The 18,470-nt window shown below is 36.6% G+C and overlaps 1 protein-coding gene across 6 annotated transcripts in view; it reads right to left on the bottom strand.

Moving 5' to 3' along the window:
• The window catches only part of REV3L (REV3 like, DNA directed polymerase zeta catalytic subunit), a 178,132-nt gene that overhangs the window by 98,703 nt on the left and 60,959 nt on the right, over positions 1-18,470 (bottom strand). For all 6 annotated transcript variants that reach the window (XM_027551194.1, XM_027551196.1, XM_027551197.1 and 3 more), the window contains 4 exons: positions 17,485-17,674; positions 11,700-11,774; positions 8,177-8,337; positions 771-870 (listed from right to left, as the gene is read on the bottom strand). In XM_027551194.1, the coding sequence (XP_027406995.1) occupies positions 771-870; positions 8,177-8,337; positions 11,700-11,774; positions 17,485-17,674 (526 nt within the window). The remainder of the gene's footprint in view (positions 1-770; positions 871-8,176; positions 8,338-11,699; positions 11,775-17,484; positions 17,675-18,470) is intronic.

The raw sequence follows: 18,470 nt of genomic DNA, 5'->3' as shown, positions 1-18,470 counted from the left end.
CACAAATATTCAGAAATATTTAGGGGTTATTTTTATTAAAAATATTTTCCATTTAGGATTGATTGGTTTACCTATTGATTTAAATATTTATCCACTGTACCATGTAACATATGGGATCTTAGTTCCCTGACCAGGAATGGAATCCCCCTGCAGTGGAAGTTTGGAGTCTTAATCACTGGACAACCAGGGAAGTACTGCTATTTAGGTTTTAAATTGCTTTTATATTATATGATTTTTACTTGACAAATTGTGTGTGTGTGTGTGTGCTTAGTCACTCAGTCATGTCTGACTTTTTGCAACCCCATGGACTGTAGCCCACCAGGTTCCACTGTCCACGGGATTCTCCACACAACAATACTGGAGTGCATAGCCATTCCCTTCTCCAGGGGATCTACCTGACCCAGGGATTGAACTCAGGTGTCCTGCATTGCAGGTGGATTCTCTACTCTCTGAGCCACCAGGGAAGCCCACTTGACAAGTTGTAGGACGTGAATTTAGAATGTACAAACAAGATAGATATTGGAGAGAAATATAAAAACTTACATTCAGATTCCTTTTATTAATTAGGGAATAACTAGGTATATTTTCAACCTATTTTCACAGTTTATTTTTGAAATCTATGATCCATGTAACATACTAATGTTGAGATTTGCTTTTTTGATAAACTTACAAAGAAACAATTTTAAAATTAAATTATGCTAACCACTGATTTCTGAATAGAGTAGGACATATGTAACTAAGTTTTCTTTTCCTTTACAACATTAACTAACCTTGGTATTTCGCCTTCTTCCCACCGAAATAAAGTACCAGTAAGGGAATTTTTTCCTGGTAGCCGATCCTTGCAAGACCCAGTCAGATGCAATGGATCACCTAGAAATAAAGGCAAAAGTGTTAAGTTCCACTTTTAACTTGCATATAATTACTCTTTAGGTAAATTAGTATACAAACCACATGACTAGTTCCTAAAACTGTATCCTAAAAATTCATAAACGTACTGGAATGCATTTGCCCAGTGGAGAGTAAGGATTCCAAATGGAGAGGGGGGAAAAGTATCTGCAATATATGGATATGAAAGAGAAATGGCCACAATACTTTCATACCAGAATAAAAGTATGATACATTTAAACACACCATAGTGATAGGTGTGCTTAAAACTTCATTTAAAAAAAAAAACAAGAATTTTTGTAGACTTTAATCTAAATTCCTAGGGTATTCTGTATGAGCCTCAACTAAAATTCTAGTGGAAACCAGATTCCAGATAAAATTCAAAACATACTTTAAATACTAATCCTTGAATAAAAAGAAAACACATAATGCATTCCAAAAGTAATGGCAGTAACAGTGAGTGGAAAGCTGGGGCAAATGCAAATACAATTTGACCAGTAGTTGGAGAGAACTACGCTTTTGCTTAGTTATCCCAGATGCATAAACAGAGTCCAGGGGCCATGCTTTGGAAATGGTCTCTAAATGTTAGCAATCTTTTTGTGATCTCTTAAGAGGAACTTACATTTTCAGATAAACAAAGCTTGAATAAGTGCCAAAGAAAGAATCCCAACATAAAGTATTTTTTTAACTTCTCATTTTATATTGGAGGATATCTGATTAACAATTATGTGTGAGAAATACATTAAATTTGCAATCCTCTTCAACTAAATTTAATTCTTATTTGGTGAGCTTGATCACAAAATTATGTAATTAATTAGACTTACTATCTTTGCTGCTTTAACAAAACATGTATCAAACCATGTAAGTGGTTCCATCTACCTTCAGAAGTTTTTGAAGGCTTCGGTGTTATGCAACAAGACTATTTATATGAAATACTTTGTAAGTTGTAAATTACAAAACAGTTATTTTCTAATAAATGTATATGAATGAATAATCTACATGTTTACTAATTACCAAGTTACCTATCATAGTATTAAAAATCACACTTTACCTATACTTTTTGTATTATTTTATAAATGTTTTTGTCATTCTTTTCAACTCTGGATGTTAAAAATGTAATATAAAGTCACGATGGAGAATAGTAAAAAATGCCTCTGATCTAAAAAATATTTACTCTAAGTACTTCTATATACTTCACCTTAATAATATTTCCATTTCACTTGACAACTGAATATATAACTAAATACTAAGACAAAATGGTATATGCATACATAATATTAAATTTTCTAAATATTTTTCACTTTTAAATTTACTTTCAAAAGACTATATTATAGACATTATCTTGTTTTACAAGATTAAAATATTAAGTTATGCATATTAACATATTTATAATAAGAAGTTTACTGTCCATTTAATATATCTGAGATAACATGATAAAATGTAATACAAAAAATAATTCACCTATTCTTTCCATTTCAGTATAATCTTTAATCTATTTTTTTTGAACAAAACAAAAACATGAAGGTTTATTTAACAATGATAAATTAAAACACAAATTTTATTTCATCATACTTGAAATCTCTTTTAATTTTCCCCAAAGAAATTTCATAAATTTCTGCCTTCTAGTTGTCCCTTCCAATACTCACCTAACTAAAATAAATGGCTTACATACATTTGCTAATTAAGACTCTTCTCATCTTTTTCACCTATTGGAAACAAACATTTGTAAAAAGGACATCCTTTTCCTATAAATACCTCCTACACATTCTCTAAAACATTTTCCATTCCTCAGTCCTTCTTGTACTCCCAGCTATATTTGACACTGATAACCAACCTGCTGTTCCCCCAATAACCTTTTTACTTTGCAAGAATTTTAGATACAGAAACATTACAAGGATAGTACGGTTTCTGAATACTGCTTATCACATCCTTCCCATTGTTAACATTTTACATTACCACAGTATATCTATCAAAGAAACTGACATAGGTACATTCCTATTAACTACTATGCACTTTATTTAAATTTCACCAGTTTACCCAATACTGTCCATTTTCTGTTTCAGGGATCTAAAGTAGGATACCTCACTGTAGTTAGTTACCATGTGTTCCTAGTCTCCTCTGCTCTATTTCTCCGTCTTTCCTCATTTTTCATGACCTCAACAGTCTCGATTACTGGTTAGGTAACCTACAGAATGTCCTCCAATCCAGGTTTGTCGATGTTTTTCTTATGACTAGATTGTTATTATGAGTTTTCGTGAAGAATGCCACAATGAGGTATTTTTATGAAGAATACCACGATGATCACATCATATGAGAGGGGACATGATATCCAAATAACACTATATCCAATGACTGGGACTGCTAACCATCAGTACTTGGTTAGGGTACATTTTTATGGATTTGATGACTGTAAAAAATCATACCACCATGCAAGTAACATGCAGAATAATTCATCCGAAAAGTTCCCCTATATATTTGTTTTGTAATCAATATTCCACTCTTCTCCAATTCTTGGCAACCACTAATATATTTTCCATTTCTATAGTTTCACCTTTACTAGAATGTTATATGAATAAAACCATACAATTTGTATATGTTCCTGGTTGTTCAGATGGTAAAAGCTGTCTGCAATGGAGGAGACCCAGGTTCAATCCCTGGGTGAGGAAGATCCCCTGGAGAAGGTAATAGCAACCCATTCCAGTATTCTTGCCTGGAGAATTCCACGCACAGAGGAGCCTGGTAAACTACAGTCCATGGAGTCACAAAGAGTCAGACACGACTAAGTGACTAACACATATAACGCATATACAACTTGTAGTCTTTTAGGTCTGGCTTTCACTTAGTAAATGAATTCAACTTTCATCAATGTTGTAGGAATCAATATTGTGATGTGTTTCACTGATAAACAGTATTTCACTGTATTGGTATATAATCATTTATCCATGGCCCCCACTAAGTGGACATCTTGGTTACTTTAGATTTTTAGCAATTATGAAATAAAGCCATTATAAACTTCTGCATACAGTTTTTGGGTGGACATAAGTTATTTTCTTCTTTGCATTGGGGTATAGCCAGTTGACAAACAATGTTGTGATAGTTTCAGGTGAACAGTGAAGGGACTCAGCCATACATATACATGTATCCATTCTCCCCCGAACTCCCCTCCCATCCAGGCTGCCACATAACATTTAGCTGGATATAAGTTTTAAATCACTGGGTAAACATATAGAAGTGTAATTGCTCGGTCCTCAATATGCCAGCAAATTTGGAAAACTCAGCAGTGGCCACAGGACTGGAAAAGGTCAGTTTTCATTCCAATCCCAAAGAAAGGCAATGCCAAACAATGCTCAAACTACCACACAATTGCACTCATCTCACACACTAGTAAAGTAATGCTCAAAATTCTCCAAGCCAGGCTCCAGCAATATATGAACCGTGAACTTCCTGATGTTCAAGCTGTTTTTAGAAAAGGCAGAGGAACCAGAGATCAAATTGCCAACATCCGCTGGATCATGGAAAAAGCAAGAGAGTTCCAGAAAAACATCTATTTCTGCTTTATTGACTATGCCAAAGCCTTTGACTGTGTGGATCACAATAAACTGTGGAAAATTCTTCAAAAGATGGGAATTCCAGACCACCTGATCTGCCTCTTGAGAAATTTGTATGCAGGTCAGGAAGCAACAGTTAGAACTGGACATGGAACAACAGACTGGTTCCAAATAGGAAAAGGAGTTCGTCAAGGCTGTATGTTGTCACCCTGTTTATTTAACTTATATGCAGAGTACATCATGAGAAACGCTGGGCTGGAAGAAACACAAACTGGAATCAAGATTGCCGGGACAAATATCAATAACCTCAGATATGCAGATGACACCACCCTTATGGCAGAAAGTGAAGAGGAACTCAAAAGCCTCTTGATGAAAGTGAAAGAGGAGAGTGAAAAAGTTGGCTTAAAGCTCAACATTCAGAAAACGAAGATCATGACATCCGGTCCCACCACTTCATGGGAAATAGATGGGGAAACAGTGGAAACAGTGTCAGACTTTATTTTTCTCGGCTCCAAAATCACTACAGATGGTGACTGCAGCCATGAAATTAAAAGACGCTTACTCCTTGGAAGGAAAGTTATGACCAACCTAGATAGCATATTCAAAAGCAGAGACATTACTTTGCCAACAAAGGTTCGTCTAGTCAAGGCTATGGTTTTTCCTGTGGTCATGTATGGATGTGAGAGTTGGACTGTGAAGAAGGCTGAGCGCCGAAGAATTGATGCTTTTGAACTGTGGTGTTGGAGAAGACTCTTGAGAGTCCCTTGGACTGCAAGGAGATCCAACCAGTCCATTCTGAAGGAGATCAGCCCTGGGATTTCTTTGGAAGGAATGCTGCTAAAGCTGAAACTCCAGTACTTTGGCCACCTCACTCGAAGAGTTGACTCATTGGAAAAGACTCTGATGCTGGGAGGGATTGGGGGCAGGAGGAGAAGGGGACGACAGAGGATGAGATGGCTGGATGGCATCACTGACTCGATGGACGTGAGTCTGAGTGAACTCCGGGAGTTGGTGATGGACAGGGAGGCCTGGCGTGCTGCGATTCATGGGGTCGCAAAGAGTCGGACACGACTGAGCGACTGATCTGATCTGATCTGATAGTAAGTCTATATTTTACATTACAAGAAATTGGCAAACTGTCTTCCAAAGTGACTGTACTATTTTGCCTTCCCAAAAGCAATGAATGAGAGTTGATGTTCCCATTCTTACCAGCATTTGTTTATTGCTAGTTTTTGGATATTACCCATTCTAATAATGTGTAATGGTAGTTCTTTGTGGTTTTAATACGTATTTCCCTTGGCACCCCACTCCAGTACTCTCTTGCCTGGAAGATCCCATGGACGGAGGAGCCTGGAAGGCCGCAGTCCATGGGGTTGCTAACAGTCGGACACGACTGAGCGACTTCACTTTCACTTTTCACTTTCATGCATTGGAGAAGGCAATGGCAACCCACTCCAGTACTCTTGCCTGGAAGATCGCATGGATGGAGGAGCCTGGTAGGCTGCAGTCCATGGGGTCGCTAAGAGTCGGACACGACTGAGCGACTTCACTTCACTTTCCCTTAATGATATATAATGTTGAGAATCATCTTTTCCTACATTTGCCATCCTTGTATCCTCTGTTGACATTTCTGTTCACGTCTTTTGGCCATTTTTAACGGGGCTGTTTGCTTTCCTATTACTGAGTTTTAAGAGTTCTTTATATATTCTTAGAGACGGAAATGTCAACCCACTCCAGTATTCTTGCCTGGAGAATCCCATGGACAGAGAAGCCTTGTGGGCTACAGTCCATGGGGTTGCAGAGTCGGACATGACTGAGTGACTAACACTTTATATATTCTAGATATAAGTATTTTATCAGATGTATAATTTGAAAGTATTCTCTCCCAGTCTGTGTCTTACCTTTTCATTTTTCTAATATTACTTTTTATAGAAAGTTTTTAACTTTGACAAAATCAACTTGTTAGGCAGATTTTCTCATTGTTTTCTTCTAGAAGTCTGATAATTTTACATTTAAGTCTGTGACCCATTTTAATTTTTACCCAGGGTATGGAATGTGTCTGAGCTCTTTTATTTTTTTATTATCTGTTTGTCTGTTTTTTTATCTACTTTTGGTTGCCTTGGGTCTTCTTTGCTGTGCCAGCTTTCTCTAGTTGCAGTGAAGGAGGACTACTCTTCATTGTGGTGCATGGGCTTCTCATTGCACAGGCTCTAGGGCGTGTGGGCTTCAGTAGCTGTGGCTCACAGGCCTAACTGCTCCGTGGTATGTGGAATCTTCCTGGATCAGGGATCAAACCTGTGTTCCCTGTACTGGAAGGTGGATTCCTATCCACTGTACCACCAGGGAAGTCCTGGGCTCTTATTTTTATTTTCTGGTATATGGATACCCAATGACTCCACTACCTAAGGAAAATTTCTAGATTTGGCAGTCTTTTTTAGTCCCAGGAGACTCAAACTGGGCTGAAATGTCTCAAAGTGGTTCCACTTCCTACTTTGGGCATGTCTCTTTGAAACCCTCCCTCCCTCTGTGGAGGATTCCAACCTGTCCAGCAGGTCCTGAATTGCTGCTTTTAGTTCCCTCACCTAGTAAGGCAGTCTCAATGGAGGCAGCCAGGATTAGCAAAACCTCTCAGGGCAAAGGCTGTTTTCAGCACTCTGTTTCCTCTTTTGGCCAGTATTTCTTTATTGTTTGTAATCTTTGTGATACATTTAAGATTAAAAACACCAAAAAACAAAAAAACCTTACCTAGCTCTTAAATTAGTTTTTATGAGAAGGTTGATCCTATTAACCTCATCATTCCAAGGAAAAAAATCCTCCCTGGTTACTTTTCAGAGCACAGCTTGGGTATGGCCGAAGAAGTGCAAGGAGTTAAGCCAAAAAAGAACAGCGGGTAAACAACAAGAGAAAAAAATGCGAACTTTTGGTTTTAAAAGTTTGGCAATGAAAGAAAAGAAAAAAATCATAACAGAAAGGACCACAGAATTGCAGGACAAATGCTGGTTTTATTTTATCTTAAGTAGAAGAGAAAGAATTCAGCCAGAATAAAATGTAAAAGATGCTAGAGTATTTTAACCAGAAATTCTATTCCTAGGTATATGCCCAAGAGAAATGAAAACATATGGCTATGTGAATATTTGTACATGAATGTTCATAGCAACATTGTTCATAATAGCCAAAAGAAGGAAACCCAGACATCTGTCATTGATTAATCAGTAAATGATGTAGTATATTCACACAACAGAGTATTAGCTGGCCATAAAAAGGAATGAAATACTGATACATGCTATGACATGGATGAACTCTGAAAACATTAGGCTAAGTGAAACAAACATATGATTCCATTTAAATGAGATGTGCAGCATGGGCAGACAGAGAGACAGAAGGGAGATCAACCGTTGCTAAGAGGTGAAGGCATGGGAGGACTGCGGGAGATTGTTACAAGACTACGGGGCTTCTTTAGAGGTGCTGAAAAATGTTCTATATTTGACTCTGGTGATGGATGCACAACTCTGAATATATTAAAAACCAGAGCTGTCCATTTTAAATGAGAGAATTGTAAGGAATAAAGGTGTTACCAAAAAAAATTGAGATTCTTTTCCTGATAAACTATAAGATATTTTTGCATATTTCTTTCTATTCCTTATCCACTCAGCACTTACTTTTAAGTACATATTATTTTATAAATCATCAATTACATAATACTTGTTTAAAGCTTTAATTTGAACTTGTGAAATTAACCTTACTTTTCCTCCTTGCTTTTCGGAACTTGACAGCAGCCAGATTTATTAAATTCATTCCATACAGATTGTAGTCAATGAAGAGCTGTAGGAGGTAGGGAATATGCGCTTCATGAGGCTGATAAAATTTATTCATTATGGCTCCACTTTGCAAAAGTTCACATATCCTAAGTTAGAAGAAAAAGTTATACCATAAAATTATGTTTCCTAAAATGTTAAGTGAAATAATGGTTATACAAATATAGAGAACAAACATATTACTCTACAACACAAAATTTTCATTTCAGTTTTACTCAAAATTTATTTTTTTTGGCAACTGAAAGTTTAAATCAAGTTTTAAAGTAAGCTGCAAGCTCTGAAAGAAAATGAGAAAAAATGTCTTAAATGAATATTTTGACTTCTAAAACCAATTTAATGCTAACTATACTGAAAAAGCTAACATGTCTGAAAAAAGGCTTTTTAAAAAATCCAGGAAAAAATTTTGAAAAGATTATACAACAATTCTAAAAAAGGACATATGATTCAATCAACCACACAGAGATGTTACCACTTTTGTTATTTTTCTTCTCTGAGTAATTTGTCCTTCATATTGGGGGGGTACAAACAATAGGCAATTATAAATAACGTAAAGTACTATGCGGGGGAAGTATATAAAACATCTAGAAGGGACAATAAACAGACTGTAGTTTCTGCATAGCCTTCTTGGAGAGACGTCTCTAAGCAGAACAATGAACTAGAAATACTTTTTCTCAGACGAGAAGGAGCATTTCATCCAAATAAAACTGAATATGTCAAGGGTCACAAGAAAACGTGGTTATTTGGGAACTAAAACCACTGAGTGAGGCTTAGTGACAGAGGCTATGGTGGTGGTGGTGGGAGAGTAGAGAGGTAATGAGAAGTCAGATCACACAGAGCCTACTAACGTATTTGAAGAGGTCATAGAATTTACCTGTCAAGTGAAGAGAACAGGAAAACTGAAATGACCAGGTTAGCTAAAGAAAGAAAAACACTAGAGACAGAGAGTGAGAGGGTACTGTGGAAAAACTAAGATGATGGCAGCTTTAACAAGGATCAAGGAAATGTATTGATTCAGGAAGCATATGAGGAATAAAATGGTCAGGCCTTGATGACTGACTAGATGCGGGGGGTGAGATAGAATATACGTTGAGGATAATGCCTAGGTTAAGCAGCAAATTGGTGGTGCTGCATTTATTGAAACAGAACAGATTGGAAGAAAATAGGTTTATTTGTGGATTTTTATTTGGAGAAGGAACAAAGACAAACTTGGTTTTAGACAAACTGGAGTTGACTGGTTTTAGACAAACTGGAGGTATACTGGAATGTTCAGGTAAATATTAGAAAAGATGAGGTTAAGGATAATTTTATTAATAGACGAGAGACAGCAAACATATTTTGAGGCACTGTGTATTAGGCACAACTGGTGTCTAAACTCAGGTGCTCTAAATGCTTAATCTCAAGTAATACTTACTACAAAACTATGGTAACTACTGTTATCTCCATTTTATAAACAGAGAAGTTGAGTCTTAGATCAAAAACTTACCCCAAATCACACAAACAAAAAATGGAAGAGCTAAAATTCAACTCCAATTTTTTCTGACTTAAGATCTCTTAACTATAGTGCTATTCTATTTATCCAGTAGATGGTGTGATACACTGATCAGGAGCTCTGAAGGAAAATTTAAGCTACTGATATGTATTTGGAAGCCAAATACTTATAGATTAAAACAAAAACGATGGAAGTATGTAAGACCGTAAAGTGAGGGGAACACATATAGAGAAAAAGATAAATGCCCAAGACAAAAGTCCAAGGACCAACCACACATATGTTAAAAGAGGAACCAACAAAATGGCATAAATATGAATGACCAGACAGGTATGAGGAAAACTAGAAAAATGTTTACATCAAAGCAACCTTATTTTAAGGTAGTGTAAGCACTGATGGACATGAGGTCAAAAGGTAAGAGGTGTTAATTGGATTTAACAACACTGAGGTCGTTAATTAAGGAAAGCAATTTGAGTGGAACCCCTGAATTGGGCAGCAGAATTGGAATTAAGTTAAAGAGCAAACGGGAGATAAGATACTGGACACACAAAGTATAGCTAAATTCTTCCAGGAGAATAGCTGTGAGTATAAATGTCTTTGAGTATGAATGTGTGTATGTGTAAAATTAAGTCTTATTGTTGTTTAAATGGTGTGGAAAGGGAGAGGGGATAACTGATAGATGAAAGGAAAGGCTCAAAGGGAGTGGATCGTGAGCTTTAAAGGTAGGGGTAAATCTCTCCTGCTCTAATAGGCAGTGAAAAGTAGAGAACAGCTGTGAATAGATTTTAAGAATCTCTGACAGAAATTTAAGAGAGTTGTATTCCAATGGTTCTCAAGTTTTTTAGCCCCAGCACTCCTTTTCATTCTTAAAAATTACTGCTAGCATCAAAAAGCTTTTGTTTATGTGGTTCATATCCATTGATATTTACCAAATCAAGTTAAAACAGAAAATTTTAAGAGACTCATTTATTAATTTAAGAATAACAATAAACCCAAGCTATGTTAACATAAATAACATTGTTTTATTTTTAAAAAATCTATATTTTTCAAAACAAAAACAATTTAGTGAGAAAAAGGAATTATTTTACATCTTTGCAAATCTCTGTTTTAATAGAAGACAGCTGGATGCTCATGTCTGCTTCAGCTCAGAAATACTGTTGCATTGAAACATACAAAAAACCAGCCATACACAGATACATAATTGAAAACAGGAAAAGTACCTGAATAGCCTTTTCAGGTAAATGTTGATCTTTGTTATTATTACATGGACATGCAATGGGGGTGGTGGTTTCTTAAAGTTTAGCACCAATGCGGAAACCATATCAATGAACTTTTTGTACTCAGTTACATTAAAATCTATTGGTCTACCTAACACTTTATTTTAACTCATGCATAATCTTCTAATGTCTTGCCCTCGTCATTTGGAAAATACACATTCACTAAGTTATATAAATCTTCTAAATGGTAATATATTTCATTAAACAATATGGAAAAATGTTAGTATCATCACCTATCTCATTAGGAAGAAAAAGGTACTGAAAAGAGGTTAAGTAGAAACCTTTCACAGTAGAAAGCTCTCCCACAATGGCCTCACTCTCACACATTTCTCCTTGCTTTGAAACTAAAGAACAAATTTCTCTTGGTATTGAACATACGGTCTGGCTAACAAGGTACTACAATTATACAAGGCAGTCAATAATCCCTCTATCAACTTCTACAAACTCTCTAAATTTAAGGCAGAAAAGAATCAGTTAAGGGGTATAAAACAAGGTCCCTTACCCTTAAAATATCCTTCCTAGAGTCCAAGCTATGGATCTCTCTCTCTTTACTCATATATGTACATATGTATAATACATATCTTTAATAATGCTACAAACTATACAGGCCTTTCTTCTAGATTTTTCTTTCTATTATTAAAATTCTTGAGTGATAGTGTTCACATTTTTATTTCACTTATCTTTTTACCTTTTCACCATTGCAGGATTGTAAAGATAGATCTTCATAAAGTGTCTTTCCTTCTCATGATAACCATAAAAAGGCCTGAAATACAAGAAATAGATATTTCAATTTATTTTCATCAGAGATGAAATAATGCAACTTATTGCCCTAATTGGACTCAGCTGGCCTAACTACTTACACTGAACATTATCAACCACCTCCCCCAAAAACACAAAACAAAAAACCTCCAAGACTTTTTAATTAAACCTACCACAATGTCATATTTCATGACACATGAAATCTTAATTCTTTTAAAACTACCACTTTATTTAAAAAACCTGGGGATAAAAAGGAATAGCAAACTATTTATACTTTAATTTCAACCATCATGGCTCCATTAAAAAGTGGCTCTACTCAGGCAATGCATGGGAAAGAGAGACCTTCCTTCTCACACTTTCCCCCATTTTTTTTCTGTCAGAAACTAAAGCTCTTTATCAACAAAATACTTTAACTGACAAAGGATACAAATTGCATTTGTATCTCTTCTCCTTATTTGTCTCTATTAATTTGAACATCAAAATTAATTTTACAAGTTCACTAAGGAGAGACAATTTACCTGTTATATATATGTACATATGTGTGTGTGTATAAAACACACACCCAAATCAAATGAAACTGTGAAAACTGTGCAGACAGAATTTAAGAGATTGAAAAGATCATGGCCTTACTAATAACCTATTTATATTGAGGCTGGGTTCAATTCAGGGTATCAGTCAGCAGCAGTAGGCAAAGAGAGAAGCAAAAATCTGTATGATAGAAGGAGAAACAAGTCCTGCAAGAAGGAATAAGTTATCTATCATGTTATATTATTTCAGGAGGATCTGAAACTCTAAAACAGACTACCATTTTCAAAGATTATATAATCAGAAACAATATGTAAATAGGTCTGAATTTATAAGCAAAATAAAAAGTATTTGTCTGGAGTTTGTCTATAAGTAAGTAGTTGGTTGAATCTTTAGGTGGATAAACTCAGTTTCTTTTCACAAAAAAAAAATGTATTTTCCCCTTATGATGGGCACTAGCTAAGAGTCGGGCACGTCTAAGCGATTTCACTTTCACTTTTCACTTTCACTCATTGGAGAAGGCAATGGCAACCCACTCCAGTATTCTTGCCTGGAGAATCCCAGGGACAGAGGAGCCTAGTGGGCTGCTGTCTATGGGGTCGCACAGAGTCGGACACGACTGAAGCGACTTAGCAGCAGCAGATAGAACTTACCCTCATTAGAATACCATTTTCTCTCTGTCATGTCTGATAGTGTAGTAGGCCTCAAGTATAGAAGTAAGTTGGCAACACAGTCATTTGAGGCATATTTAAATAACTTTAAAAAAATAAGCTATTCTAAGCCTTTAGGTCAGAATCATCTGTACATTTTCTGTAAAGCAATTTCTACTAAAAACAAAAAGTCCTAAAAGTTCTTTGTTTCATTCTTGCCACTCACTCCAATCTTATCTCATACCCATTCACCCTTTTCCCTCAAGCCATTCCAAACATTTCAACCCTTCTAACGATTCATTTTCAAGTACCTTGCCATTCCCTCTGCCTGGAAAGTTCTGCCCTGAACCATTGCATGGCTTACTTTCAATCTTCAGTCAGGCCTCTGCTTAAACTCACCTCCTCTGAAAGGCCTGCACTGACCCTCATTCCCTATCCCCGACCCTTTACCCCCTCTTCAAAAAAAAAAATAACACCACCACTTCCTCTCCACCCCACTTTTGTTGCTATGAAGGGTGAAAGATACATTATATGAATGATCTCATTCTCTTTCACTGGCAAAATTCAAGACTTTATTCCTCCTGCTTTGGTATTTTTCATACACATAAATATAGCTCTTTGTCTAAAGATATAGGGGTTACACTTTTAGCCAGGTAAATGGAAATGAAGACACTTAAATCTGCACTGGTGTGACCCATGTTATCCTTGTTTTTGCTAAAGATTTTTAGGTTTTTACAGTTAGAACCTTATAAATTTCAATAGCTGAATACAAGACTATCAAATTTCTATAATTCTTTGTAAATCTAGGATTCTGCTTTTCTATGTATTCTGCCTCAAAATATAGCCTGGACATTCTATAAACTCAGTTTTCTGCTTCTTCTAGCCAAGAGAGTCTCTGTATAATTTAACCTGGAATCCTTACTTTCTACTGTTGACTTTACTTGATTTTGCCGAAACAATTTCTCAACCGGGAGACTCTCTGGAAGAAAGTAGAATGGAGCAGAGTCTAAGGTAAATATGTTTATACTTAAGTCTAAGGTAGATATGTTTATACTTAAAAAGTTGCACCTGATAATTGGAGTTAGTTTTTTAATATAATGATGAGAAGGAAAATGATAGTTTAAAAAACTTAATTTAGATGGACTAAGAATCTTTTTATAGACTATTTTCTAGACTCATGGTAGCTAAGTGGCAGGGAACCCCTGAAATGAGCCTAAGGTCATGGTCCTTCCTCTCTCTTAACCTAGCTTCAGGATAATGCACAGTCTAGGAAGACTGGAATTAAGTTTGTACAAATTTTAATTAGACAGCTAGATGCAACTTTGTCTACCTTAAATAAGTACGCAATACTGAAGGAGTAAAGGACTCATGGAAGCTACAATGGACGGTACGGGAAAAGGGGAAAAGGGACCTATATAATTAAAAAAAACCAAAATATTAGAACAGGAGGAAAAAGAGAATGGCAGTCATAAATTAGACTAAATAGCTCACCTTTGCCTCCAGGTTTCTAGATTTCTATCAACTGCTCTTAAAAATATGGCTATGCTTTTAACAAATGCCCATCAAAAATACAAAAAGGTTGGTGACTCATTATTTGTTCCACTAGGTTGTTTGGAGATTCAACTTTGAAATGAGAATACGTATAGGAAAGTCCTCAGAAATCATTAAACATAAAAAATGTAGAACATAAAGCTGATGATTATCTTTAACCTAACTGTTGCTATCATAGGATGGGTGTGAACTTTCACATGATTCATTCATTCTATCAAATAGTTATTGAGCCTTCTCTACTAAGTGCTCAACACCATACAAGGTGTAAGGGATATAATGATGGACAGACAAACATGGTCTTTTTTCTCATGAAACTTACGTGCTGGTGTGAGAAAAGCATAAGAACTAATAAACAAAAAATTAAAATAACTGGAAACTACAGTAAGTACTCCCTGGAAAAGGAAATGGCAGCCCACTCCAGTGTTCTTGCCTGACCCCATGGGCAGAGAAGCTTGGAGGGCTACAGTCACGGGGTCACAAAAGAGTAGGATAGGACTTAGTGACTAAACAACAAGAACAACAGTGAAGTACAAAAGGAAACAAAGAATGGGCTAAAGATACAAAACAAAAACATCAACCTATTTTTAAGAAGGGAAGTCAGAAAACTTCTCTGGAGAGGTGAAGGATTTGAAGTTCTGGGGAAGGGCAGAGCACTCAAGGAAAGAAAACTGCGTGTGCAAGAGCTCAGTATATCAGAGAAACTGTAAGAAGTCCAGTGTTTCTGGATAGAATAGAAACAGGTGTCAGGCTAGGCAGATGTCAGGCGTCAGATCAGGCAGGCGTCAGATCACATAGGCTGTGGTTAGAAGCCTAAATTTTATTCTATAAACAATATGAAGACACTCAAGGATTTTAAATGATTTTAAAAGGACTCAATTTACATTATAAAAAGAGTACTTCTGTAGCTCTGAGGTGAGATAAGAACAGAAGAAAATTCAATTAAAAGGACACTGGTAGTCCAGAGGAAAACCTGGATTCAGGTGGACGTAGACAGATTTAAGATGGATTTCACAGAGATATATTCAACTCATATATTCCAGTATGAGCTCCAAACTTTCCTGCCAGCCTGCTCTATCTGCACCAACTCAAAGTTTCGTAGCCATCCTTGATTCTTCTCACAAACCTCATCCAATCAGAGAACAAATCTCGAGGATTCAACTCTCAGAATAGATCTAGAAGCTGACCAGTTCTCACTACTCCCCTGTTACTACCCATGTTCAAACGTTCATATTTTCTCACCCAGATTAATGAAACAGTCCTAATGTTCTCCCTATTCAACTCTTGTGCTCCTACAATCTAGTCTTTACACAGGCTAAAGTAAACCTTTCAAAGTTAGATCATGGCTGCTCAAAACCACGTAATAGCTCAGAATAGAAACCAAAGTCTTTAGAATAGCCTACTTCAATGGTTCTCAAACTTGAATATGCATCAGAATCAGCAGAAAGGCTCACAAATTTCTGACCCCACAACTAGAGTATATGATTCATCAGGTCTGGGATCAGAGCAAAGAATGTATTTTTACTAAGTTCTCAAGTGTGTTTGGCAACCCACTCCAGTACTCTTGCCTGGAGAAGCCCATAGATGGAGGAGCCTGGTCGGCTGCAGTCCATGGGGTAGCTACGAGTCGGACATGACTGAGCGACTTCCCTTTCACTTTTCACTTTCATGCACTGGAGAAGGAAATGGCAACCCACTCCAGTATTCTTGCCTGGAGAATCCCAGGGACGGGGGAGCCTGGTGGGTTGCTGTCTCTGGGGTCGCACAGAGTCAGACACGACTGAAGCGACTTAGCAGCAGTGGCAGCAAGTGTGTTAGTCTGAAGTCCTTCAAGAAGTTCCAAGTCAAAATGAGCAAGAAATTAGTGGAAACACCTGTGAAAGAGTATGAGGTAGCCCTCACGAAGGAGAGGGAAAGCCACCAGACTTAGATACAGGTCCTATCTAAGTGAAGGAGAGAGAGAGGGAAGATGAGTGGAAGTGTCTTCTATAGCAATGTGATTTTAGTGAAAGTTCAGAAAGGCTGCCTGAAGGTCCCCAAGTGTCTCCCACAAACAGGCCTGTCTTAGTATTCTTACAGTGCTTAGCCACTGGGTGGGAGAAGCCTGTGAAAAAATGGCTTCAGCTTACATAGGATGATAAATGGATTTCAGCGCAGTAGCTGGGGCCATTGTTCAATTATGTTCCTTGTATTTGGAGATCCGATAGTGCATTCTCATGGTGTCAAACCAGATAAAACTGATTATGGTGATCTACTGGCCAGCATGATCTCCATCCTCTTATATCTCGCTAATCTCATTTTGTCCACTCTCCTTTCCCTCTGCTCCAGCCACCTGGTCTCCATTTTGTCCCACCCCCCCACCTTCAAGTCTTTGCTCAAATCTCATGTACCATGTCAATGACACCTTCCTTGATTACCCTATACAAAACTGCAGCCAGTCTACTTCTCTAACCCACACTAATGATCCTTCTTACCCTGTTCTACATATTTTATTGTATAGCACTATCTATCATGTAATAAATCAATAAATTTATTTCATGTTGTATTCATCGGTTATTTTCCATTGGTTTTGCATTACGACAATGTCACTTCCACAGGGACAAGGATCTTTGTTTTGTTCACCAGTATATCCCAAGCACCTAGAAGAGTGCCTGGCACATAAAAGGTGCTCAATAAATAGTTGATGAATGAATTACATGAATTTCTACATGAATGTAGAAATGATGAATTTCTACAGTTCTAGGAAGCAGAGAAATGGAAAAAGTTAAAAATCACTGTTAACCATTTATTTTTCATTGCAATAAAAATTGATTTTAAAAGCTTATAGTATATATATAGTATATATAAAGAAATTTCATCCCAGTTCCATTAGATTAGAATTAAAGGAAAAATGAACAGAGTATATCTGGATTGGATATATTTTCTTTTAACTGGAATAACAATATAAATACAAAGAAATAGAAATTTAAAAAGATGTTATCATATACTTACATTCCTGATACTACTGACACCTTGAACACGTGCTGAGCAGTGGAAGATGGATTGCCTAAAGCCACATTAAGTGCTCTGTCGATACTGAATGCCATCTGAGACAGATAGCTTTCTGGCTGCTGTCCATAACCATCATATGGCACATAGAGGTAAGGAAAGATGCCATGCAGATGAAGACATGTCTTCTGACCTAAAATGTAACACATTGTAAAGTTTAGACTGGAGATGCATTTTAAAACCTTAACATTATAAAGCTCAGAATACAAGTCATTTAAATGGTCTAATGACAGCCCAGCTTATCTGAGGGAAGGGCTGAAGAAACTAACCCATAGTTAAAGCCACCTGTATTGACTATATCTTGCAACAGAACATTTAGAAGTGTTTTATAAATATAAGCATTAGAGAATGATTTAAATAGTAGTTTTGGTGATAATATGTTGGAATACTTCATCTTCACAATCTAACTACTTTTATGTACTTCACCAAACTGCCCTGTAATACCACATAACACAGTGTTATGAAGCGTACAAAAATTTAGTGAAAGTTTACTAAATAAATCAGTTAATGTCTATCTTCACATTCCAGTGGGTGGAATTTTGCTATGGAGAGGAGGTAGTTGGGAAGGGCAAAAATGAAATTCTACTGTTAAGGGAAAAAAATCAAAACAGACAAAAACAAAAGACAATCCCTACATATCAATTGTCTGTAATGGACTTCTGGATATCTAAATTGCACATTTGGTGAAGTGGGACAGGGAAGACACAATGAGGGGAAAAAACAAGCATGCACATTTTCCAGGAAGTCATCACATTAGGCAAGGTGCAGAAAGGGTAAATGGTGCTGATCTGCCAACAGACAATCCCCTACAGCCATGACAACCTGAGTGAGAACCCACTAAAGAAAGTGCTACAGAAACAGTAATGTGTCCACAGCAAGGTTAAGTAACAAAAGCAGATGCACTATTACTCTCACGAAACTGGCAGGGC

The sequence above is a fragment of the Bos indicus x Bos taurus genome, chromosome 9 (genome assembly GCF_003369695.1).
Source record: "Bos indicus x Bos taurus breed Angus x Brahman F1 hybrid chromosome 9, Bos_hybrid_MaternalHap_v2.0, whole genome shotgun sequence".
NCBI lineage: Eukaryota > Metazoa > Chordata > Mammalia > Artiodactyla > Bovidae > Bos > Bos indicus x Bos taurus.
The sequence above is the reverse complement of the archived record's forward strand: the minus strand, read 5'-3'. Positions and strand labels throughout refer to the sequence as shown.